At 42.0% G+C, this 26,724-nt stretch overlaps 1 protein-coding gene across 5 annotated transcripts in view; it reads right to left on the bottom strand.

The window, feature by feature from the left end:
• Positions 1 to 26,724, bottom strand: part of RBMS3 (RNA binding motif single stranded interacting protein 3) — a 713,484-nt gene that overhangs the window by 76,280 nt on the left and 610,480 nt on the right. For all 5 annotated transcript variants that reach the window (XM_075587011.1, XM_075587010.1, XM_075587012.1 and 2 more), the window contains one exon: positions 5,058 to 5,164. In XM_075587011.1, the coding sequence (XP_075443126.1) occupies positions 5,058 to 5,164 (107 nt within the window). The remainder of the gene's footprint in view (positions 1 to 5,057; positions 5,165 to 26,724) is intronic.

Below are 26,724 nucleotides of genomic sequence, written 5' to 3'. Positions count from 1 at the left end.
GACGTTCCCATAGATGGCTATCTTTAGAAATTGATTGACATGTTCTTGTTTGTACAATATAAAAAATAGACTACCATTACAGACAACGCTTACAGCCTTTAAGACAAATACATGAAATATCTTACTCACTGAGTTTTTTGTTGTTGATGCACAATTTAGACCATTCACTATTCAATAGTTCAACAAAATCTTCATCTGTGTGAGATCTCCTCACATAATTGAAGTGAAGTATAAAGTGCATAAAAGGTCCCTGCATCAGTAAACAGATTTAGTTTCCCTGCTCAGCTTCTTTTGCTTCTATGCATGCTACTTATCATCATCATGTTGGTCAGTTTATTTTAATGGAGAAAATACAGCATGCTTGCTTAAAAGGGCTAAAAGGATTAAAATGAATATTGGTTTACATATATAGTTGCAAAAGAAACACTGCCTAGTGTTTCTTTTGCAACTAGATATGTAAACTAATATTCTATCATGTCTCATCAACAACACCACGTGCATTCCCAATACACTCTATTTCTATTATGTTTTTTTCCCATAGTAATACAGCTCCACCCCCTTATAACGCTGTGCTTGGCGTCCAAAGAATCACATTGCGCTATAAGCGGATCGTGTTAGAAATAATGTACAATTGTATGCATTGTACAATAAAGTATTTAAGATACCAATAATCGTGTTGCAAGGTATTCATAAATACAAAAATCGGGAGCCACTCTTGCATCGCATTATAAGCGGATTTGCGTTGTAACGGATCGCGTTATAACAGGGTTGAGCTGTACTGTATTATTTTTACTTTAACATTTATCATATATTTCAGAAATATTGGTCACCTGGACTTCTTATATAATTTATGTCTGCATTTTATAAAAATGTACTTCACTGCTCTAGTAGCTGTATTGTTCAGAGGACTGCAGTACCGGTGTAGGATGGGGATACCTTATAGAGTACCAATATTAGAGTTTTTCATAGATGCAATTATAGTACTGTACACTTAAAGAGGAAACCTACTGTATGAGTTTTTGAAAGCTCTGTGCACTACATCTATCTAATGTTAGTCCACTAAAAGGTATCACAAGCTACAACTTGCAACTTATTGAACAACAATTAAATTGAACACAAAAGCAGATATGTGTACAAATTTCAGCAAAGTACAATTTAGTCACAGAAGTTTGTGGACTTAATTTCACAAACCCCAATTTAATAAATATGTTGATCCAAAGGGAGGCATAAAATCAGCTCCAAAAGTGAACACTTTGGATAATGAAATAATTCCTTAACCTTTATTGTGAATATTCAATGAATGTTACAAAACAAAATAGGACTTAGTAGGATTATTTTCTGTAAATGATGATAATTTCTGATAATTTCGATTTACACCTGTGTGATGGGCTAACACACACTCAAACTGACATATGGCAGGTTTCTCTCCACTGTGCTCTGGACAGGTGACTGTGATGGACATGAGAGCAGTGAATTATAACAGTTGTGAACAGGAACGGACTATGAAAGAGAGGAGCCTTTAAGAAGGGGGGTGGCAGCCATGTTGGTTCAGATCTACACGAACCTGGGTTTGGTCAAGGTCAGCTTAAGGTGGCGATCAGAGCAGAGGGCTACAGTTCCCGATGTGAACTGGAGAGCAAGCGCTGCTGGAGGGGATCCTCAACGGCTATAAAGGCACAGTGGTATCATAGCTCCCTTTTTAAAGAACAGGCCTGGAACAATTTCAGTAGACCACGAGCTTGCACGGTGAGCTGGCACCATCACAAGCCAACATACCCAGGATTGGGTGGCTACTACACCACTGACTCACAACCGTGCAGCGCTGTTTGGGGATTGTGTTGTACTGTATCTGTGTACCGTGGGTAGTGATCATCTTTCGAGGATCACAAGGTGCCTGAGTTTAATTATAGTAAACTAGTTATATAATCCTTACTGTATCTGTATTTTTCCTGCTGTCTGATCGTAGGCCACGTGTGGCCCTGTAAGTAAAAGACCGGGGGGGTTATGCACTAAGCAGTGATAAGTGGGTTTTCTGGGTGCTATGCACAAAGCAGTGATACGTGTTTTTAAGTGAGATACATGCCTTTATAGCGTGATTCTGCCTGTTGTGAGATTCACAAACTGGTGATAACAGTGCAGTATCGTGCTATAATGTCTTTTTATCCCACTTAAAAGCACTTATCACTGCTTTGTGAATCTCACAGCAGGCAATATCACGTTATAATGGCTTTTTATCTCACTTAAAAGCACTTATCACTGCTTAGTGCATAACCCCCAGGGACTCAGGCCCCCGCCTTACTTACTATACAACTATAGTCGTAAGTCTGAGAGCTAAAAGTAGAGGGTTACATATGTATGTATGACAGTTTTTGATCAACGAAATTCACATATAAACCTATAATAATGCAACTTTGAGCATCTCTGATCTTGACTCCAAAACTCTGTAACTCTGTCCAACCTCTTCTTCCTTCTCAAAATGTCAACATTGCTTTCTATTCCTGCCTCCTAGTCTTTTTTCGAACTTAAAAACCACCATTTTTCTTATTACTGCAGTATATACTATAGCCCCTACTCAATTTAATGAGAAGCAGGGTGACACATACAGTATTTACTTAGGCCCAGACTACACAAGTCTGTCACAGACTTAAAAAGCTGCTAACCTAAGTTAATGGTTCGTTATTGTATCTTCTATGCTCCCAAATGTTAGATTAAGTCATGTTTGCAGATGGAATAAACCATAAGGTGTTTACCAGTGCTGGAAGGTGTCTTATAGAATTGTGCCTTACTACTGAAAATATGGGCGTCTATGACCCATTTAAGGGAATATGCTGTAAGGTGTCTTCCAGCACCAAAACGAGTTTTGTGGCAGAGTACTGCTAAGTAATTATGTAACTGGTAATACTGTGTGTGTATATATAATACACATATATATATACACACACACACAAGTTAACATTGATAAGGAATTCACTAAAATAGTATTGGATGCAACATTTTTCTCCTGATTTCATGAGATTTGCCAGAATTTTGCAAACACAGCAATGATGTATGAGTGCTGGCTTGTTTGGGCCCCCTCAAAATGTTAAAAACAAGAACTAAAATATGAAATGATGCAACTTGCAAGTTAGCAGCTGGCAGTGACGATGATGGCAGTGGCGGTGGAGCCAGACACTAGTGGGTGCTGATGATATGCCATGGGCAGGATCGCAATGGTGGCAGCTCCGCCAACAGCACCAGCAGCTTAAGTGTGTATGTCTCCGGTTCTCACTTATTTAATTTCTCTCACTAGACTTTGCTGCTATGGTAGAAGTCACAACACAATGTTCTGTACATTTATGAGTTTTCATAAGGGAGAAAAAAAAAGGAGTATGTCCTTGGGCCCAACCTCAAACCCCTGCGTCAGAGATTAAACATTTAGAACAAGTGCTGTACCAACATGAACTTTACATCTGTGGCTGGCAATACAGTAGGAGTACAGGCTTGCATGGGCCCCCACAAAACGGTAAAAAAAAACCTCAATATGAAAAGATGCCAGCAGCATCAATAGATCATCATGATTGCCTTCACTACCAAATCCCTCTGATCCACCTGAGTAACTACAAGGAATTGAGCCATCCCTCCTACTCACGGGTGTGATACTGCTTGTGCCCTTCTCAGTGTTAAACTTCTTTGTATGTAGATTTTTGATGACAGGGCATATACCCTATAAGAGCAGAGATAACCAGATGAGTCCCCACATGTCCCTGCTTCACAATAGCATGGCACAAACAAGTGAGTGACCTCATTCTTACTCTCTACTTGATGTTAAAAAAAATCAGTAGATGAAGAAACAGGGTGAAACTGGCTGCCCTGATTTTAAGACCATGCGGTGCTGCTTGACCTGATGAGAAGTGGAATAGGTACTGCTGCTGGGCTAACTCCATCCATTGTGCTATCTCTGCTGCAACCACCTCCACCAACATATTCATAATCATCACCACCCCCACCAATATCATCATAATACAGTATTTCTCCTCTTCCTCCTGCTCCTCAATAGTTTTATGTTGTGTAATAGTTTGTGCCCCTGCTGAAGCTGCTAAGATTTCCTTGCCATTCCCCCCTATGGAACTACCAGAGTCATGATCTCTTGGTGATGATGATGATGACAAATTATGTAGCATCTGACTCTTCCCAAACAAGTAGTTCTGCTGGTGTCCTTGCATATGTAGATGTTGAAGACTGACCAGACTCAGAAAATACTCCTCCTTAAAGCCCTCCTCCTCCCCTCTGTGGTCACAAAACACTATACAAGCCTTACTGCACCTAACTGGTATTTCTACCGTGGGAGTACATTCAGAGACAGGTTCTTCCCTCTCACTCCCACTAATGACACATCTGCTTAATCTGGTATGGATGGCTAATATCTATAAAACACGCCAAGATGTGCCAGCAACACACAGTTATTTCTGGACAACCTGTTGCACTGTTTGTCCCAAGGCCCCCAAAACAATAACATCACTACTTTCAGGAGTAGCCATGCATGAAAAAGGGTCAGGGCTAATGTGTACTATTGCACCCGCTGGCACTAGCCAGTGGCTGGAATAAAGCTTGCTACAACTGTGTGTATATTAAAACATCCCAACTCCAAATGCCAAATAGTGTGTGGGCACTACTTATAGTTAGTGAAGTAAGAGAAACTAGAGCAAAATGAAGGAGAAATTGGAGAAATTACGATACATTCTGACAAACTTGTAATGGCCATTGACTTCTTTGTGATTAGTGAATTATTTGCGGTCTGCTACAAATGCAACTGGAACACAAATTGGAATTACCATGAGCCTATTAGTCTTAACAATAACAATGTTAATTAATATTCATTACTATACATATTGTATTGTTGTAACATAATTCTACTGATTAGAACAATTATTAATAGCAGTTATCATTGTTTAGCATTATTGTTGAAAAGGTAAACAACATTAACAATAATTATTATACCGTTAGCATTGCAATTAGACTTTCAATTTCACTTAAGGGTATATCCAAACTAATATATTATATTACTGTTTATCACTCACCTCTCCATCTCTTGGCCACGGCCTTCCATTCTGTGTGTATTTGCTTTGATTTTGTCTCTTCTTTTGACCTCCATCAGCAAATTTACACAGCAAAGGCTCTGGTGGGGCTGAAAAGACAAGCATACAGTTACAACACGAAAATACAGGACCCTGCCAGCAATGCCATGTATTCTCTATAACACAAATCTTTTGAGTCAGATCTTGCCTAGTTAAGATGTTTTACTTCTCTTAGCCCGAGCTATTGACAGCTGTTCACTTTTACAGTACTGGAGTAAAAAAATGCCTAGTGGATTTTTAATAGAAATGTGAAATAATATTGATAAGAGCAGTACAAGCTGAGTGTGAAATGGGCCCTGTTGAATAGTTGACATACAGTATACATATTATTTTCTGCATGTCTTTATTGATACAGATACGGTTTCGTGATAAAAAAAATCCTGAAAGGGAAAGAATTTAGTTTTTTTTTCTCAATTTATAGAAACGACAGTTTTAAATTAAAAAAAAAACAGGAACCATTTTATTTGTGATTTTAATCTGCTCTTAATCCACAAAGTAAAGCAATGCAGCCAAACATTCATTTTCTTTTCCCTTAGTATACAGACTATGTCAGTAGGTAACAAAGCAATTATTTCCAATTGTGGATATGTCAGCTCTAAATACCTATAAAATATAGGTTTACTTTTCAAAAAGCATTCAGGGAATTAGGAGAGACTTGCACTGCAGGAAAGGTGCAGAGGCTATGGGATGAAACAGCAGAGGGGCAGATGATTGAGGAGAGAGCAGCAGAGGGGCAGATGATTGAGGAGAGAGCAGCAGAGGGGCAGATGCTGGAGGAGAAAGCAGAAGAGGGGCAGATGGAAGAGAAAGCAGCAGAGGGGCAGATGATGGAAGAGAGAGCAGCAGATGATGGAGGAGAAAGCAGCAGAGGGGCAGATGATTGAGGAGAGAGCAGCAGAGGGGCAGATGATTGAGAAGAGAGTAGCAGAGGGGCAGATGCTGGAGGAGAAACCAGAAGAGGGGCAGATGGAAGAGAAAGCAGCAGAGGGGCAGATGATGGAGGAGAGAGCAGCAGATGATGGAGGAGAAAGCAGCAGAGGGGCAGATGATGGAGGAGAGAGCAGAAGAGGGGCAGATTGATGGAGGAGAAAGCAGCAGAGGGGCACATGATGGGGGATAAAGCAGCAGAGGGGCAGATGCTGGAGGTGAAAGCCGCAGAGGGGCAGATGCTGGAGGAGAAAGCAGTAAAGGGGCAGATGATAGGAGAGAGAATCGCAGAGGGGCAGATGCTGGAGGAGAAAGCAGCAGAAGGCAGATGCAGGAGGAGAGAGCAGCAGAGGGGCAGATGCTATGACATTTTAAATATTTATAACATCAACTTGAGTGTCTTTCTTTTCTCCCCTTTACATCATACAATACAACACACACAATTCACCAACTATTAGTGTATTGTGTTTGTATCTATGATGAATAGGGGTGTTAAACTATTCCCCCTCTCCATTTACGGAATCTGACATTTTGTCGCCCCCATTTGGCTGAAGACCAAGTCGGCGCCAGCGTTTGGCAGTTGATTGAACCTATGGTGCAGCCGCTTCACCCCTGGACACTGAGCCGCTAGACGTTTCGCCAATAAGGTAGGTTAATTTAAGAGTTTTTAGCAGTTATGGTCCCCTTCCTCTTTTGAAACAGGCTCTGGCACGCCCCTTTTTGAGACCTGTCCTCTCTCTAGCAGTGCACCAATTGTTTCAAGTGACTGTCTGGTCACATGATCTTCCCCACAGAACTTTAAATCTTGAGTCTTCTTCTGCTGCACTGATATCCATTTAGTGAACCCCCGAGCCAAATCTTCACCGATAGCTCACAGGAGAACAGATCGATCGTTAATTTAGCTAATTAATTATCATTTGTGAGGAATCGGGGAACGCGTCCCTTGCGGCGCGCTCCCTCCTCGCTTACCTATAGTACTGCAGCGGCAGCTGCCGAAGATCCGCCCCCATCTGATGCGCGCATCACCGCTCCTGGTACAGAGCGCGCACGCACCAGCTCCTTCTACGCACGGCCACCGAGCATAGCTCCTCCTCCTCGGAAGCGCCGCACCTCCGCTGTGCGCAGTGCACGCGTATGAAGGCGCGCAACGAGCCCCAGCTGCGTGGCAAGTTTAGCATGAGACCTTGTCTCCTGCAGCCTATATTCACATCTCCGGAGGCCCCGCCTCCACTCTGCCCCCTCTCCTACTGGTTCCTGTCTCCTATAAGGACTGCCTCTTCCTGTCATACTTTGCTGAACATAACCTTGTATAGCCTTTGCGTGTGCCTGTCTAGTCCAGCTCAGTCTTGTCTTGTCCTCTGCAGTTAACCTCTCGTGTACCGACCTGGCTTTGCATTTGGATTCTCTGTGGCTCTTTGACCCCTGGCTTACGGATAGCGACTACGAGTACCTCTCCAACCCCAGACCACAGGCTTACGGACTCCAACTACGTGTACCTCTCCAACCCACGGACCCCAGCAAGTATTGGATTAACCCTTTCTACATACCCAGACCCAGCAACGCTGCAAACCACCTTCTCGGCTCGCCCCCGCTACTTTGGGTGTGTGGCATAGTCCTTCCCACCTCAGTGCCGGGGTCAGGTCTTGTTTGTGGGCTCGCGCAATCATTACAGTATGTTCAGCCCAACAAACATTGACCCCCCTGAGGTGGGCCTAGCCACAACTGCTTCTACTCTAGAGGGAAACATACGCCAGGAACCACGCCTTCCGACACCCAATCGATATGCAGGTGAACCCCTAGGATGCCGAGGCTTTCTTATCCAATGTGATATTCACTTTGAATTAACCCCTTCTCACTTCCCTACCGATAGATCTAAAGTGGCTTATATCATGACATTGCTGACCGGAGACGCTTTGGCCTGGGCATCTCCTATCTGGGAGTTAATGCCTGAACTCACACAGAACTTTCAAAAAAAGGTTTCAGCAGGTCTTTGACACTCCTGGCCGCGAGACTACTGCGGCCTCTTCTCTTTTCCACATCACCCAGGGCCAACGGACTGTCACGAAATATGCTCTTGAATTTCGGACTATTGCCGCGGAGACCGGTTGGAACAACGAAGCTTTGACTGCAGCCTTCTGGCAGGACCTCTCAGACTCCTTGAAAGATCAATTGGCTGCACATGTAAGACCCACTGCCCTGGAAGATCTGATCTCTACATGTATACGGGTGGATCAACGCCTCCAAGAGAGACGAAGTGAACGCCAGAATACTCGTACGCCTGTACCTATATCTCTCTCTCCTACTCTCTCTCCTTTTGTTCCAGTTTCTGAAGCACCTGAATCCATGCTGCTGGGTACTCACCAGTTGTCTATTACAGAAAAGCAGCGCTGGAGAAGCGAGGGGCTATGTCTTTATTGTGGCCTAGCTGGTCATTTGGCATACCGCTGTCCTACGTGTCTGGGAGAACGCCAGCAGTCTATAAGGTATGATGGAATTTCTTTGGGTACCATATCTTCTTGTCCGCCTTCCAAGGAAAATATGCCAAAAAGGATCCTTCTACCTATCATAATGGAGGGTACTGACTTTCAATACTTCTGCACTTGCCTTCATCGACTCTGGGTCTGGAGGAAACTTCGTGGACCAGAATTTTGCTATAGAACACCGGATTCCTCTGCTTAGCAAGTCCATTCCCATAGGACTCAAAGCAATAGATGGCTGCCACTTCAACCTGCCTTCATCCGCCTGGAGACTGCGATTTTCACTCTTTCCACCAAGGATGGACACAATGAACAAATCTCGTTGGATGTCATTCATTCACCATCGGTGCAGGTAATCTTGGGTCTTCCCTGGTTACAATTGCATAATCCTATAATTGACTGGACTGATAAACTGCCTATACGATGGCCTGGTGCATGTCATATTCCTTGTGCTTCCACTCCTCTTTCTCTTGCCGGTTTAGAAAGCGCTGATACTGTTAAGGGTCCACCTCCTGAGTCTTATATTGCATTCCTTGACGTCTTCGATAAGGTTAACTCTGAAGCCCTTCCCCCACATCGTCCCTTCGATTGTCCCATTGATCTCATCCCTGGTGCCATTCTCCCGAAAGGCAGATCCTATCCTTTGTCCATTCCAGAATCCCGTGCCATGTCAGAGTATATACAAGAGAACTTAAAAAAGGGATTTATAAGAAACTCCACCTCACCTGCTGGGGCAGGCTTCTTCTTTGTGAAAAAGAAAGATGGGTCTCTCCGCCCCTGCATTGATTATAGAGGTTTAAATAAGATCACCCAAAAGAACCGGTATCCCTTACCACTCATCTCAGAACTGTTCGACCGCTTACAAGGTGCCTCCATTTTCTCCAAACTTGACCTCCGCAGTGCTTATAACCTTATATGCATCAGGGAAGGAGACGAATGGAAAACGGCCTTTAACACCCGCGATGGCCATTATGAGTATCTAGTAATGCCATTTGGACTCTGTAACGCTCCGGCGGTCTTTCAAGAATTTGTCAATGAAATATTTTGGGATGTTCTCAATTTGTTTGTCATTGTGTATCTTGACGATATTCTCATTTTTTCTAAATCCCTGCCGGAACATATTCAGCATACAGTACCAAGCTGGTACTCTCTCGTCTTCGTCAGAATCCTCTTTATGCCAAGATGGAGAAATGTTTCATCAAAGTTCTACTTCCTTCCTGGGCTATATAATCTCCGAGAAGGGATTCGCCATGGATCCTGAGAAATTAAAAGCAGTATTGGATTGGCCCCAACCTACGTCGCTTAAAGCCATCCAGCGATTTCTTGGCTTCGCCAATTATTATCGTAAATTTATCCATGGATTCTCCACTCTTGTGAATCCTATAACAACCCTGACCAATAAAGATGCTGATCCTTCCTCTTGGTCTCCAGAGGCCTGTTCGGCTTTTGAATACCTGAAGAAAGCCATCACGTCCGCCCCCATTCTGCATCATCCCAACCCGTCTCTTCCTTTCACATTGGAGGTCGATGCCTCAGACGTTGCAGCAGGGGCTGTGCTCTCTCAAAGACGTTCCCCCCAAGATCACCTACATCCATGAGGGTATTTCTCCAAAAAAAATTATCCTGCGGAGATCAACTATGACGTTGGTAATAGAGAATTAATAAAAATAAACCGGCGCCAAAAAGGAATGAAATTCTGACCAAATATAGTCCAATTCAAAGGGTTGGGATGAGTTCCATAGAAGTGTCCTCAATGCAATCTCAAACAAACAAACATATAAGACCACAACATAAAAGAGAAGAAAAAAAGAGAAAGAAGATCATAGTGCAACTAAATACAAACAACAAATCACTGATATAGTGTACAAATACAGACAGTAATTTAATATATAATTAAAAAATACACATAAAAACAACAAACAATTGCTTGTTGGGCAGGGAACACACTAATAAAGTGATGGCGTCCAGTGGGGCTAAAACTGAAACCCAACTTACAGCAATGCTGAATGGTATAAGCCTGTATAGCAATCACACAACCCTCCGTGGCCTGGGTAGAGAAAGGAGGTTTCACCACACCGTCAATGTGCTGCTGCACCGCAGGGAAGCGCCTCTCCCGTGGTGACACACTGCCAGCTACCTCACTAGTCCTCGGACATGTAGACTCATAGATGGAGGAGCACCAGAGCTCAAAACCGCCGAGGCCTCACTGGGACAGTCACGCGGACCTCGGGTCTCGCGATACCACGTGACGTCACCGCTGTGAGCCGGGACAAGGGAGGGAAGCGTGACTGTCCCAGTGAGGCCTCGGCGGTTTTGAGCTCTGGTGCTCCTCCATCTATGAGCCTACATGTCCGAGGACTAGTGAGGTAGCTGGCGGTGTGTCACCACGGGAGAGGCGCTTCCCTGCGGTGCAGCAGCACATTGACGGTGTGGTGAAACCTCCTTTCTCTACCCAGGCCACGGAGGGTTGTGTGATTGCTATACAGGCTTATACCATTCAGCATTGCTGTAAGTAGGGTTTCAGTTTTAGCCCCACTGGACGCCATCACTTTATTAGTGTGTTCCCTGCCCAACAAGCAATTGTTTGTTGTTTTTATGTGTATTTTTTAATTATATATTAAATTACTGTCTGTATTTGTACACTATATCAGTGATTTGTTGTTTGTATTTAGTTGCACTATGATCTTCTTTCTCTTTTTTTCATCTCTTTTATGTTGTGGTCTTATATGTTTGTTTGTTTGAGATTGCATTGAGGACACTTCTATGGAACTCATCCCAACCCTTTGAATTGGACTATATTTGGTCAGAATTTCATTCTTTTTTGGCGCCGGTTTATTTTTATTAATTGTGCATTTTTTGGTTTGTGTCACCTATTTATTGTTCCTGGCAGCCTTTGCCTAATATTTTAGGAGTTTATATATATTTATTAGTTGTTTAATTGACACTAATTTTTGTAAATTTAACATTAGCGCTGTTCCCACTGCCCTTTCCCTTTATCTGTTGGTAATAGAGAACTTTTAGCAATCAAGATGGCCCTTCAAGAATGGCGACATCTGCTCGAAGGTACCGAAAACCCTATTCTTATTCTCACTGATCACAAGAATTTATTGTACATTGAGGGCGCTAGACGCCTTGGTTCCCGTCAAGCTTGCTGGGCCTTATTCTTCTCAAGGTTTAATTATGTAATTTCTTATATTCCTGGTACTAAGAATTTAAAGGCCGACGCATTGTCTCGTCAATTCCTTTCCGAGGACAAATCAGACGAAGTTCCTGAAACCATTTTCCCTTCTAAACTCATCATTGCTGACCATTTTTCCTTCTAAACTCATCATTGCTGCCAACTCTTTCGACATCTTGGACAAGAATCTGGAATCACAGACGCAGGTGCTGAAGGGATGTCTTTACGCGGCAACCAAATTCCGTCTAAAGATTCTCGAGTGGGGTCATGCTTTCAAATCTGCCGGTCACACTGGGATCCGAAGAACCACCGACTTAATCAGACATACCTTCTGGTGGCCCGAGATGTTAAGCGACATTAAGGAATTCGTTTCATCCTGTTCAGTCTGTCGACAAAAGCCTGCTGGTCTGCTGTGTCTGCTTGCCATTCCGGAATGTCCCTGGTCCCACCTATCTATGGATTTCATAGTGGAGCTACCTATTTCAAATGGTATAAATACCGTCATGGTCATCGTGGATCGTTTTTCGAGACAGACCCATTTCATACCCCTCAAGGGCCATCCCAATTCTGCTACTCTTGCTGAGGTCTATATCAAGGAGATTTTTCGTATACATGGGATTCCCGTTTCTATCGTATCCGACCTGGGATCACAATTTGTGTCAAAATTTTGGCGGGCGTTTTCTCAAAGACTCAATATTTCGCTTCTTTTTTCTTCTGGGTACCACCCGCAAACGAATGGACAAACAGAAAGGGTAAACCAATCACTGGAACAGTATCTTAGATGTTTCATTTCCGAGACTCAAGACAATTGGGCTGATCTATTACCCTGGGCTGAGTTTGCACACAATTCTCTAAGAAATGAGTCCACCCAAGAGTCGCCCTTTTTCATCAATTATGGCTATCACCCTAATTCTCTTCCTTTATCTTCTAACAATTCTGGAGTTCCAGCCGCTGATGCTAGAGTCAACGCTCTTCAAGACTCATGGAGTAGGATCTGGAAAACTCTTCAAGAATCCGTTCAGAGACAAAAAATCCAGGCGGATCGACATCGTCTAGAGGTGCCCAGGTTCAAGACAGGAGACAAGGTATGGCTCTCTTCTGAAAACATCAGATTAAAGACTTCTACCTTAAAATTGGCTCCCAGATTCCTGGGACCCTTCAAGATACTGGAACAGATTAATCCTGTAGCGTACCGCCTTGATTTGCCTCCATCTATGAAGATACCATCAGTATTTCATGTCTCTCTCTTAAAACCTGTCAAGCAGAGTTCCAGGTACCCTGATGTTCTCTCTCCTCCTCCTCCTCCCCCTGTACTGGTTCACGGTCAAGAGGAATTTGAGATTCAGTCAATTATTGATTCCAGATATTCCAGGGGAAGGATACAATTCCTAGTGTACTGGAAAGGCTTCGGTCCGGAGGAACGTTCTTGGGTACCATTAGACCAGATCCACGCTCCCGGCTTACTTAGACGGTTCCACGCCAGGTATTCGCAGAAGCCATACTTGGATAGTCCGGAGTTCGATCCTCAAGGGGGGGGTACTGTGAGGAATCTGGGAACGCGTCCCTTGCGGAGCGCTCCCTCCTCGCTTACCTATAGTACTGCAACGGCAGCTGCCGAAGATCGACCCCCCGTTGATGCGCGCATCACCGCTCCTGTTACAGAGCGTGCGCGCACCCGCTCCTTCTACGCACGGCCACCGGGCATAGCTCCGTCTCCTCGGATACACTGCACCTCCGCTGTGCGCGGTGCACACGCATGACAGTGCGCAACGAGCCCCAGCTGCGTGGCAAGTTTAGCATGAGCCCTTGTCTCCTGCAGCCTATCCTTGGCATCTCTGGAGGCCCCGCCTCCGCTCTGCCCCCTCTCCTACTGGTTCCTGTCTCCTATAAGGACTGCCTCTTCCTGTCATACTTTGCTGAACATAACCTTGTGTAGCCTTTGCGTGTGCCTGTCTAGTCCAGCTCAGTCTTGTCTTGTTCTCTGCAGTTGACCTCTCGGGTACCGACCTGGCTTTGCATTTGGATTCTCTCTGACTCTTTGACCCCTGGCTTACGGATAACGACTATGAGTACCTCTCCAACCCCAGACCACAGGCTTATGGACTCCAACTACATGTACCTCTCCAACCCACAGACCCCAGCAAGTATTGGATTAACCCTTTCTACATACCCAGACCCAGCAACGCTGCAAACCACCTTCTGGGCTCGCCCCCGCTACTGTGGGTGTGTGGCATAGTCCTTCCCACCTCAGTGCCGGGGTCAGGTCTTGTTTGTGGGCTCGCACAAGCATTACATCATTGGATTGTATTGATGCACATATTGGATAACATTTTGTATCCAATCACGGCCACGCCTCCACCAACCCTCCCTGTCTCCTCCGGCTGCCTAAAACCCGCATGTGTACATGCCGTTCGGACACATCGCAATTATGACATCATGAGATTGTGCGCATGCCTAGCCGGAGCTGGTATAATCATAGCCTTAAGGGTAAAGGCTAAGGGTATGGGATTTTAGGGTATGGGGTTAAGTTTTTATGGGCAGGGTTAAGTGTTAGGATTAGGGGGGTTTAGGGTAAAGGGTAAGGTTAGGGGCTTACCTTGGTGGTAAAATGGCCAGCAGAAAAATATCTCAGCGGCGAGGTGTGTGGCGGCAAAACGATCGCAACCAATTGTCCTAGACCACTCGCTCTACTCCTGTTTTTTTTTATTTAGCTACAATCGTACTGAATTGTCTGAATTTAACTACAGTTCGTGATACCACGCTAAGTAAGCCATAAGGAAAATGGTACCCTAGCATACTTTGGTGTGCTATTTTGCCAGTTTGTGGCAGTGACTGACAGGTCGGTTAGTGTGGCATCACTGAAGCTGCATTGCTCATTTCATCCAGGCTCTGGATCTGTTTATGCGGGGGGGGGGGGGGACTATTTAGATAGACAACGTTGTAATTTGCAAGACCTGGAAATAACCCCCCTGGTGTTTTCACTAGCAATTTGTGCTTCCATACGTGAGCACTGACTTGTAATCAGCGGTGTGATAGACACCCTGGCTATTCTATGTTTAAATATTGCTCTGCTGCCAACAAATGTGTCATGGAACAAGAATCACATTTCTGTTTCACCCCCCTTCTGCTTGTCAGCTCCTTAAGTTCAGCTGCATGCATTTGTTCCACACATACACACCGTGTCTGTGTGATGTATCAATATGTTGCCCTTTCTGCCTGTGAGCAGGTAGCCAGTGAGTTGCTACAGCAACCTCTGAGATTCTTCTTAGAATGGGCTATTCTGCCCCCCGCCCTGTTTGTTTCCAGATAGTCTGTCCCAAGACTATTCCCTTTACCCACATTCACCCTCACTTCCTTTTCCACTTTGGAGACCGTGAGTACAGCACCCATCTCTGTTACACCCCCATGGCAAGGCCAATTCTTTTCACCTGCCCTTAATTACGAAGCACCTATAGAGAAGCACTCTCACAACACCATTACACCCACAAGTGCCTGTATATACTGCTCCTTTCCTAATAAAGTGAAGAAAATATAACAGGACTTGGTGTGCTTTGGAAAGGGGGCTGAGTTGAAGCTATCTGGGTTCATTCATATCCTAGACATGACCCTGGGTCCAGAATAAAATAGGAATATAAAACTAGGCAAGGATCTTATCATATGGGTGACCTGGAGTCAGTTGGCAGATAGGTGTGTGTGTGTGTGTGTGTGTGTGTGTGTGCGTGCGTGCGTGCGTGCATGTGTGTGTGTGTGTGTGTGAAGCGGCTATATTCATGATCTAGAGTTCAGCAATATATAGGTATGCTAGCAAAATATGAATAAAATGTGTCAATATTTAGATTATCTACTATCACTACTAAGAGACTAAAGTTGCCTGAATTTGACAAGATTCACTTTGCAGGGTTTTTTTTTTTATTTCAGAAACAAATTAAAAATTCACAAATATTTCAAGTAAAATGTCAGGGTCAGTCCTTCATGTTTTAGGAACTCTGCTCTACATTTTCTGCTTATCTTCATAAATCTCCTTACCCCCCACTGCTGAAATACAAAAGACAAACATTGTAGCCAGAAAGGATGGATGAGAAGTGGGTTTCACAGGCAATTAAAGCCAAAGCAGCTTTATAGAAGGCAGAATATAATCATTTATTGCAACCTCTTCTTTTGGTCCTTTCTCATCTTCTATTCCCTAGGGCCGCAGACAGCTTTCCAGGGATTCATTCGTAACCTGGGCCCCGGACTGTTGAACAGGAGGTAGGGGGAGTTTTCAGGTGTAATAAAACATAGGTGCGTGACAGACGCCACACCAGATCTCCCAAAATCCAATCTTTGCATAAAGTAGATAGGTTACGACTTTTTAATATAAAGTCAGGGAAATTAATATCCTGAGACTATATAAGTGATAGCCTATAATCAAAACCCACTGGAGTATTTAGAGCGGACAGTCATTGTCAAAAAAAATAATAACGTTTTAATCTTGTATCGCCTAACAACGCAGTTGATATTTATATACATTGTGTGAATAAAATGTTTAAAATACAATGCATCCCCCATGCTTGAGATGGCTGCTTGCAAATAATCGTCTGCAGAAGGTTATTACCTTGAGATATAGAAAGCAATCTGCTATATATACCGGAGATATATATTGATAGGTGTAAAGTCTGCAGAAAAGTCAACCTATTGGTCAGATGCTATAGTTCTATTCATGCATCAGACCTGATGTACAGAAATTAGCTCAGTTGCATCTGATGCTAGGTGTTAATACAATGGGTCTGATGCTGCAGACATACATATATCTGCTAGATTGAAATCATAGTAGATGGAGTATAGGCAACATGTCATGTATCTCTCTACAGCAGTATAATGTGATAAGAAAAATTGGCAGGTAAGTAGCTAAACCCATGGACGTCCCCGTGAAAGAAGATTATCCAAGAGATCTATATCTTAATAGGGGTGACAGACTGTAGGTCTGAATAGTGCATCTCTAAATGTTAGTATTTAGCATATTGTTGCTCTTATCAAAGGTTTTTAGGTGCCCTTATGTTCTATTGACTACTATTGTAGTCTATTGTTCTACACTTCCCTTCTTTCTCTACCCCATCTCTAAAGTTGAGGGTTACAGGATGAGCAAGGATGTTTAATTCATTTTAAAATTTAATTTATTTAATTAGTTATAAATGCCAAAAATAGCATCCAAATTTTTTTTTTTTTTATATATTCTATCATGAAAAATGTTTTCAAATCAATGAAAACATGTAATGGTGTCTTGAATAGTTTTATTGTGTTTTCTTTATGCTTCCTTTTGAATAGATATTTATCTCAATAAATATCAGCATTACAAGTTCTTAATGCCATCATCATGGGAATTTTGTTATTACCCAAGTCTATATTGACTTTATAAGTAGTGAAGCAGGAGAATCATTGATTTTCTAGGTGGCTTCCCTTTATAGGCATTTCAAAATCAAAAGCTGTAAAATATCTGTTGTGGATACCTTCTACTGCATATTACTTTATTCTTCATTTGGGCCATGCATTTACAATATAAATGAAGGCAATATACATGTACAGTATAACAGGTTATTGAAATTATACATACAGGTACATAAAGTTCCAGTCTAATAAAAAGGAACATTCTGATATGTGATGTCAATATATCTATTTTCGTAGAACGTTGGAACAGTAAAAGGAAATCAGTAATAATGTAATCAACGAAAGGAAAGAGAAAACATTCATAATGGGCATTGAAAAAGCTGGAAGCAAATTCATACAGAACAGATGTCCCTTGCTGTTTCAGTTAAGACAAAGGGGGATTTCATGGCTATATAGAACTTAGCAGGGGGAGAGGTTAAGCCTGAAACAGTACATAAAGCCTAAATGTCACCGCCTGCAACAAATTATATCCAAAATGATAAAAACCATAGGAACTTTACATTTTTACTTTGGTGTACAGTTGGATGGCCACCTGTGTAAACAGATAGCACAGATGAATGAGGTCTGCAGTTTCTTTCAAACTGTGTGAGCACTGTGTCTGATCATTGTAGAAGAAATCAAAATAATAAACCTCATGTTTCCATTAAAATATCTCCGTTTTCTGATTAGAAGCAACTGATAGCAGTGAGTCATTGAGTAGCTTCTATGTTTTGTGACAGCGAGCCATAATATTAGTGTGATAATCTCTTTATTGAATGTCTACACCAGGGATGACCAACTTCAGTTCTCAAAGGCCTCCAACAGATCAAGTTTTAAGGACATCCCTGCTTCAGCACAGGTGGCTCGATCAGTGGCTCAGTCAATGATTAAATCAATTAATTAAGCCAGGGGAGCGTAAACTTTATTTGCTGCACCCCCCCTCCCCCGCCTGTTCTCCTCTGTTGTTGCGCCCTCCTCCCTTACCTCGTGCGGCGTCATATGATGCCGCGGGGTTGTGTGACATCATGTGACCCCCGCCATCATTTGACGTCACGTTACCGTGATGTGGCATACCATGGTCACGCGTCCTGAAGCCGGCTGAACCTCGGTAAGTAGAGATTGCAGAGGCCTCGCGCGGTCCCCATTAGCCAAACATCACAGATCCACTAAACTCCGTTAAGGTTAGCTCAGGGGAAAAAAAGTTAGGATAAATAGGTCACATTTAAAATTGCCATTACACACAGCCACACCATGATAATCGTAAAGTTATTTCAAAGAACATTAGATTGCCTATGAAGATGTATCAATGTTACACTTACAGTATAAAAACACTGTTAGTCTAATATATCCTTAGGTAGAAATGATGCACATGTTAACAGGTGAATGTTTGCCGTACTTAACATAGCCTAAAGCATATTTTAATTACTTCATATAAAATATATCATCATGTTGGTTGTTACGCTCATTCACCAGGTCTGTATGCCTTGGCCTAATAAGCTTGCGGTTGGAACGCATGTTAGATTTCTTCCCAATGTACAGTATATTGGTTTTTGCATCTCTGCACTATTCACGTACTCGCCACTGTGTATATTGCTATGATATTGCTTTTGGTAACGGCGGTTATTTTTGATATTAGCACTGTGGATACCAGTTAAACGCAAGGAAAGAAACATCTGTTACCTATTTAGGTAATGTCACAATATTTGCTCCGATTTAGTGCATTTGGGCCTGTGTTTTTCTGTAATATTGATATTGCAGCTGTGTAGCCGTCGTTTCTTGTATATATATCACATTTCAAGATGACAATTTTCATAGAAATCAAGTTGAAAGAAGAGTATCTTGAATTTTCAAACAACAAAGTTGTTTTAGAATTCGAGAGGTTCATATAATATAGCCATTATCACAAATTAATTGGCAGGCAAGTGACGGACTGTTAACAAGGAATACAGGCTATCCCACATTAAGTGAGTACATACAATATTTAATGTTGATGATGCTTATGCAGGTACAGTATGTACTGTACAGTATATTTTTATTCACATTGTGCCAACCCTCTATTACAGAAATATAGTATCAAACACAGTACATTGGAAAAGAAGGAAAGAATTATAGTACGTTTTATTTAAACGCATTTGATGCAAATACCATCACCAGTGAATCCCAAGTGGTGCAGTTGTAACAAGACATCAAACAAATTAAGCAAGTACAAGTGTCTTTCTTTGTACTTCAGGCTTTCTTTCCATTTCAAAGACTCTCTGGAGGTCCCACGTTCGACAATATCTCCCAGTTACTACAACATCTAGCACTTACTTCGGTGGGCAGGGTTGTTTTGATAATGATTTCTTTTTCGTTCGCAACATAATCTACTCTCGAGCATATCTCGCAGGGACGATCTGATGTTTTTACAGGCAGACATTATTATCAAAAAGACAAAACAGTATCCCCCAGAAAGCAAGCTTCTGGCTCCATTTCATTAGATCACCCTGATAAAAGTAATGAATGCAGTGACAAGAAGCCAGATATTTGTTCTGTATGGTCTAAGACGATATGTGCAGTCAATCTAAATGCTAGGAACCAAGTCCAAATAAGGAGCAAATAGGCAATTATGCTGAGCTGAAGAATGTTATACTATTGATGACTTGCCAGCTCCTGCTCTCTGTGTCATTTCTGCAGAGACTGTTATCTGGCGCTTTGACGCCCACATTCAATCTCAATACCTGATATTAAGTAATGGGAAACTGAAGAGAAGCTAGTGAGATTTTTCTTTTAATACTTTTAAATGAATTGATGTCCCTGCCAGGGGATTTGAAAAGCATGTAACCCTATAAAACATGATCAGCACATCTCTGGAGGCTGACACTGTTCACTACAACCTGATTCCTTTTGTTCTATTCTCTGTCTCTACTCATCCATGAGGTTAAAAAAAAAAAGTAAAAAATGTCATGAAAGTGAGATGCTCATCTTAGCTACAGAATTGAGATGTGGGGCTGCTTCTTGCTGGGAATTACAGATGGCATGACATGGCTGGCAGCCTGTGCAATGTAGGAATGTGCATTTTGCCTTTACAAAAAGCAAGGAGAAGCTTTACTAAAAGCAAGGAGAAGCTTTACTAAAAGCTAGGAGAAGCTTTACTAAAAGCAAGGAGAAGCTTTACTAAAAGCAAGGAGAAGCTTTACAAAAAGCAAGGAGAAGCTTTACAAAAAGCTAGGAGAAGCTTTACAAAAAGCTAGGAGAAGCTTTACAAAAAGCTAGGAGAAGCTTTACAAAAAGCTAGGAGAAGCTTTACAAAAAGCTAGGAGAAGCTTTACAAAAAGCTAGGAGAAGCTTTACAAAAAGCTAGGAGAAGCTTTACAAAAAGCTAGGAGAAGCTTTACAAAAAGCTAGGAGAAGCTTTACAAAAAGCTAGGAGAAGCTTTACAAAAAGCATGGCTGCTCTTAAGATTCAGGTCATAGGAAAAGTTCTGTAGCTTTGAAGGTGCATTCATCATACCAATATATTCAAGATTTCATTTCGAAATATTTTCTGACCTAATAATCATGTAATATTAAAACGGCAATTCATGTTGGCATGAATTTTGACAAACCCTGAAAATTTAAACCCCGCACCGAGTAAGAAATCCCCTCTGCTCTCTTTTATTTCCCTCGCCATCACTCTACATTACTGTACAGTACATTAATAGAATATTTCTGTGCTAGAAAGTCCCTCTTAAACGCACTGCTGCCAAGGATAGAACAGCATTGAAGAATAGAATTAGAAGTCTTATAATGTCAATATTTTCAGTTGGATTGGGAGCCAATAAACAGGGAAGATTAGAAAATCAGGGGATTCTGGGAGAGAAAATAGCAATAATTTCATTGATACAGACAATGATTTAAAAAAACTAAATCGTTTTGAAACAATGCACTAAATAGATTTCGATCCTGCAGGAATCCGTTAAATCCCATAACACTAAAACCATTTAAAAAGCAGTATTTTGTTTTGAAAACAATTAAGATAGTACAGTACTTGTAATTGGATATGTTTTCATATGAACTCTTTGGCTCAAAATTAACTTTGGGTGGGATTGTGCCTTTAATAACTGTACAATACTGTATGTATCAAAGATAATAATTATATTGTTTTCAATGGAATTATTTTGCTTTGATAGAATATATCAGTCTCTTGACTGCAAAATCTCAGTAAAACTGGAAAAAATTGCACATGATTCTTAAAGGAATCTACAGCAGGGGTGCGCAAAATGAGGGGGGCGCGGGCGGTTGCAGAGGCCCGAGCTCTTCCCCAAAGCATTAAAAGAGGAACGGGGGTGCGAGCAGTGAACGAAGCAGGCAGGGGGTGCAGTTTCAAAAGTTTGCGCATCCCTGATCTTCAGGATATAATGGCTTTTCTGTTTTGATAATATTGTGCTGTTGGTTTGCTCCAGTTTTGGCAAGAGGGTGACTTTGATACAGAACATAAATATCCAACTCCCCATATTATGTACTGTAGATCAGGGGAGCACAATCTTTTTTCCCTGTGCCCCCATGCCAGCTATCCTCCTCTCAACGCCCACCCCCACCTTACCTCTGCTCCTGCGTTCTGGGCGTCATGACGCCATGTTACCATGGCAATGCGCCTCCAGAAACCGTCTGAGCCAAGGTAAGTGCCGTTTACAGAGGCATTAGCTGCTTCACCGGCATTTAATTTAAGTGCCTTTGGGAAGCGCGCAGGACCTCTGTAAACTCTGCGCCCCTGCTGCCAATCTCAGGGGCCTGCCCCCCAGTTTGCACACTCCTGCTGTAGATGACCGAATATGATCATTTCATAATCCCCCTCATGATGTAGATACCCATATTCGGTAATCTACGTCATGAGGAGCCCTGGATAGGAGATAACAGAGTCTGGTGGAGGTGACAGTTGCTTGATGGTGCTGACTTAAGACATCAGCGCAATCAAGTGATAAAACTCAAGTGATGACCAATCCAGTTCTTTGAGCATCACTGCAAAATGCTCAAAGAACTATAAAGTTCATCTTTCCTTTCTTGCCTTCAAGTACTTTCTTGGCAAGCTACCCGCCTATCTGAACAAGCTCCTCACCCGTACCACACAGAGATATCATCTGAGATCTGACTCCAAAAGACTGTTCATGGTCCCAAAGTTATACAAAGTATCCGGTCACAACTCCTTCTCTTACCGTGCACCCCACAACTGGAAAAATCTACCCAAGACTTTCAAAACTAAAGCTGTCTCACATTTTAATCTGGTCTATTACGGTTACATACGCCTATAACATATATCAGTGGTGCGCAAACAGGGGGGCGGGATTAGAGGCCCCACACACTTCCCCACGGCATTTAAATTAAATGCCGGGGGATGCTTGAGGTCTCTATAATTCACTTACCTGCTGCCAGCCGGGTCTTCAGCATCGCGTCGCCATGGCAATGCACATCAAATGCCGCGGTGGGGTGACGTCACGTGACCCATGACGTCATTTGACGCCGAGCCATCGGGAGATGGGTGGCACGAATGCTGCGGCTCCCAGGAAGGGGGTCGCAGCTCAAAAAGTTTGCATACCGCTGACATACAGTTATGTCCGGAAATAATTGGACACTGATACAAGTTTTGTTATTTCGGCTGTGTACCAAAATAAATTCAAGTTACAGTTAAATACTGAATATTGGCTTAAAGTGCAGTCTATCAGCTTTAATTTGAGTGTATTCACATCCAAATTGGAGGAAGGGTTTAGAAATTACATGTCTTTAATATGTAGCCCCCTCTTTTTCAAGGGGCCAAAAGTAATTGGACAATTGACTCAAAAGCTGTTTCATGGACAGGTGTGGGCTATTCCTTCGTTATTTCATCATCAATTTAGCAGGTAAAAGGTCTGGAGTTGATTCCAGGTGTGGCATTCGCATTTGGAAGCTTTTGCTATGAACCCACAACATGCGGTCAAGGAGCTCTCAATGCAAGTGAAACAGGGCATCCTTAGGCTGAGAAAAAAATTAAATTCATCAGAAAGATAGCAGGAACATTAGGAGTGGCCAAATCACCAGTTTGGTACATTCTGAGAAAAAAAGAACGCACTGGTGAGCTCTGCAACACAAAACGGCCTGGACATCCACGGAAGACAACAGTGGTGGATGATCGTAGTTTCCTTTCCATGGTAAAGAATAACCCCTTCACAACATCCAGCCATGTGAAGAACACTCTCCAGGAGGTAGGCATATCATTATCTATGTCTACCATAAAGAGAAGACTTCACGAGAGCAAATACAGAGGGTTCACCACAAGGTGCAAACCATTCATAAGCCTCAAGAATAGAAAGGCCAGATTAGACTTTGCCAAACAATATCTAAAAAATCCAGCCGAGTTCTGGAACCGCATTCTTTGGACAGATGAAACTAAGATCAACCTGTACCAGAATGATGGGAAGAAAAAAGTATGGATAAGGCTTGGAACGGCTTATGATCCGAAGCATACCGCATCATCTGTAAAACACGGTGAAGGCAGTGTGATGGTATGGGCATGCATGGCTTCTAATGGCACTCGGTCATTAGTGTTTATTGATGATGTGACAGAAGACAGAAGCAGCCGGATGAATTCTGAAGTGTATAGGAATATATTGTGTGCTCAGATTCAGCCAAATTCAGCGAAGTTGATTGGACGGCGCTTCACTTTACAGATGGACAATGACCCAAAACATATTGCGAAAACAACCCAGGAGTTTTTTTAAGGCAAAAAAGTGGAATATTCTGCAATGGCCGAATCAATCACCTGATCACCGATCGAGCATGCATTTCACTTGCTGAAGACAAAACTTAAGGCAGAAAGACCCATGAACAAACAACAACTGAAGACAGTTGCAGTAAAGGCCTGCAAAGCATCACAAAGGAGGAAACCCAGCGTTTGGTGATGTCTATGCGTTACAGACTTCAAGCAGTCATTGCCTGCAAAGGATTCTCGACAAAGTATTAAAAATGAACATTTTATTTATGATTGTGTTAATTTGTCCAATTACATTTGAGCCCCTGAAATAAGGGTACTGTATATGAAAATGGTTGCAATTCTTAAACGTTTAATACGATATTTTTGTTCAACCCCTTGAATTAAAGCTGAAAGTCTGCACTTCTATTGCATCTCAGTTGTTTCATTTCAAATCCATTGTGGTGGCATACAGAGCCAAAATTATGAAAAGTGTGTCAGTGTCCAATTATTTCCGGACCTAACTGTATATTATCTTTAACTGTGCATGCAATGTCTTGTATATAATGTATAACCCTTTTCACTTAATGTAACTATGTATTTGTAACAAAGTATTTGTCACCATAACTCGATGCCCAGAACATACTTGAAAACGAGGGGTAAGTCTCAATGTATTACTTCCTGCTAAAACATTTTATAAATTACAACTCTGTGGGGGTCCCATTCAAAATTATAGAACCCCTGATGTGATAATCCTTTCTGTTTTCTGCACCACCAGGACAACACACGGTCACAGTGTTGAAAACAGTAGCTTTGCTTCATCTCTAGTACCAATTCGTCTTACTAGACTAATACATACTGACATAAAAAAATAAGAGAAAAGCAAGAGCACATGAGATGTGGGAGTATGGACATAGGTCGATCTAGGGGTTGGGTGTGTACCAACAACAGGGCTGGAAGTGAGTGCTCCATAGGCAGGGCGAAGTATATAAATCCTTAATGACATAGTCCCTGTGGGTTCAGGATGCGTTATGTACAACCCACGGATGCCAAGTACCCTCACGTTTGTCCATGGAATCATGTGAGATGGGTGAGACTCTCCATGTTGTAGATATCCCATACTCTGGAAGCCCAGAACTCTAGCTTGGGTGTAAACATTGGTTTCCAGAAGAGAGCGATGGCCTCCCTTGCTGCATTAAATAGATGTAATAATTGGGGGTGGGGGGTGTTATGAGAGATATCCAGGGGTCCGTAGGTAGATTTACCACTATAACAAGAAAAAAAAAAAAAGTAAAAAAGCGCCGAATGGGTCGTTTTAATTGAATATGGGCACTGGAGCAAAATAAAAGGCAAAAAAACAAAACAAAAAAAAAAAAAGTCATGTGACATGAACCAGTCCGGTGCAAATGAGTGTTTGCTAATGTTGGATTTAAATATAAAAGGAATTAAAGTAATCACAACCCGATGGTGGGTGCAGCTTCTGATAATAGGGAACCCCCAGTCCCTAGTATGGGTGTAACAACAAAAAAGAAAAAAGTGAGAAGCGCAGACAGTGGGGGTTGTGATTAAACTAAAATTCTTTATTACATAAGCTAGTCCCAGGAAAAAACCCTCTAGGACAACAATGTGAGATCAATACATAAATAGTGATTTAAAAATAGTGCTAATGGAATGGATATGCGGTACCACTTAATCAGTCTCCAGAGGATTGAAAACGGGTGTTACCCGATAGATAGTCTTAGTCCTGTAGATAGTGCACTGCCCGGGCAGGTATTGGTGAAGAGGGGTACCCCAGGGTTGAGACAATGTTGGAAAAGCTCACCCTTTGGATAATGCAGATCCTTGACGGTCCTGCTGTCCCTCAGATCACGGAAACCGCTCCGGTGCACACAGCATGGATGTGCTGTAACTCGCGATACCACGCAGCCCTCCGGGTGTCCGGGTCTGATGTCACTTCCGGCTGTGACGCACAGACCCTTCCCGGTAGTCTCTGGGCTCCGTCTTTCAGCGCTCCACCTCCTGATGGTAAACAGTGACCATACAGACAGCGCGGCGAGTGGTATTAGCCGCTTCCTTCAAACGCACTGTTTAGCAAGCAAACACTCTATTTGCTCCTCCTCCTACGCGTTTCACCAAAAGGCTTCGTCAGGGATAACGTCACACCAAGCGCCTTCATACTTTATAGCCCAGTTAATTGCAATCATTTAAATGCCCAATTAGTGGCTCATTAATTTGAAACATAAATTCAAATAAGTACCACTCTTGGAACATAATGGTGCAAACATTATATGTGGCTGGTTCATGTCACAAAAAAACACACACACAAAGAGATTATACAAAATACTTAATAACTTTAAAATACATATAGGTATATTTAAAATATGTCTTTGGTTAAATTGATATTAAAATTGATGTTTCACAATTAGTAATACAATAAAATGAATTGAATACATTCCTTATTAATTTGAATAATAGCGGTCAATGTTAAATACTAAAAATCAATGATAAATAGTGTTTGTTTTTCTTATGAAATAATTTGCTATTGCATATAATAAATCTTTTGTTAGTTGTATATATTAACTGAATAGCTACAACATATTAACAATTCAAAATAAATACCTTATTTACTAAATAAACAAAACATTGATACATAAAGCATAATCCTATATACATTAATTGAAGTGAATCATTCTGAAATATTTATAAATATTGTCTCTTATGCTTAAAACTACATCATTGAAGGTACATTCTTAACCTACAAATTTTATCACATGGAATGCTAACACATATAAATATAATTTGTCAATACATAGTGCTGGTGATAAAAACTTTATTTTAAATATTAAAAAATGTTTATTTTTTGAAATGTATGTGGTATATAAGGTTTATAACAAATAAAATATAAAAGTGAAGTCAACTCTTTTACTTTCCACCTCTATTCTTATT

This window comes from Ascaphus truei, chromosome 2 (genome assembly GCF_040206685.1).
Source record: "Ascaphus truei isolate aAscTru1 chromosome 2, aAscTru1.hap1, whole genome shotgun sequence".
In the NCBI taxonomy this organism is placed as follows: Eukaryota; Metazoa; Chordata; class Amphibia; order Anura; family Ascaphidae; genus Ascaphus; species Ascaphus truei.
This window is presented reverse-complemented; position numbering and strand designations above follow the sequence as displayed.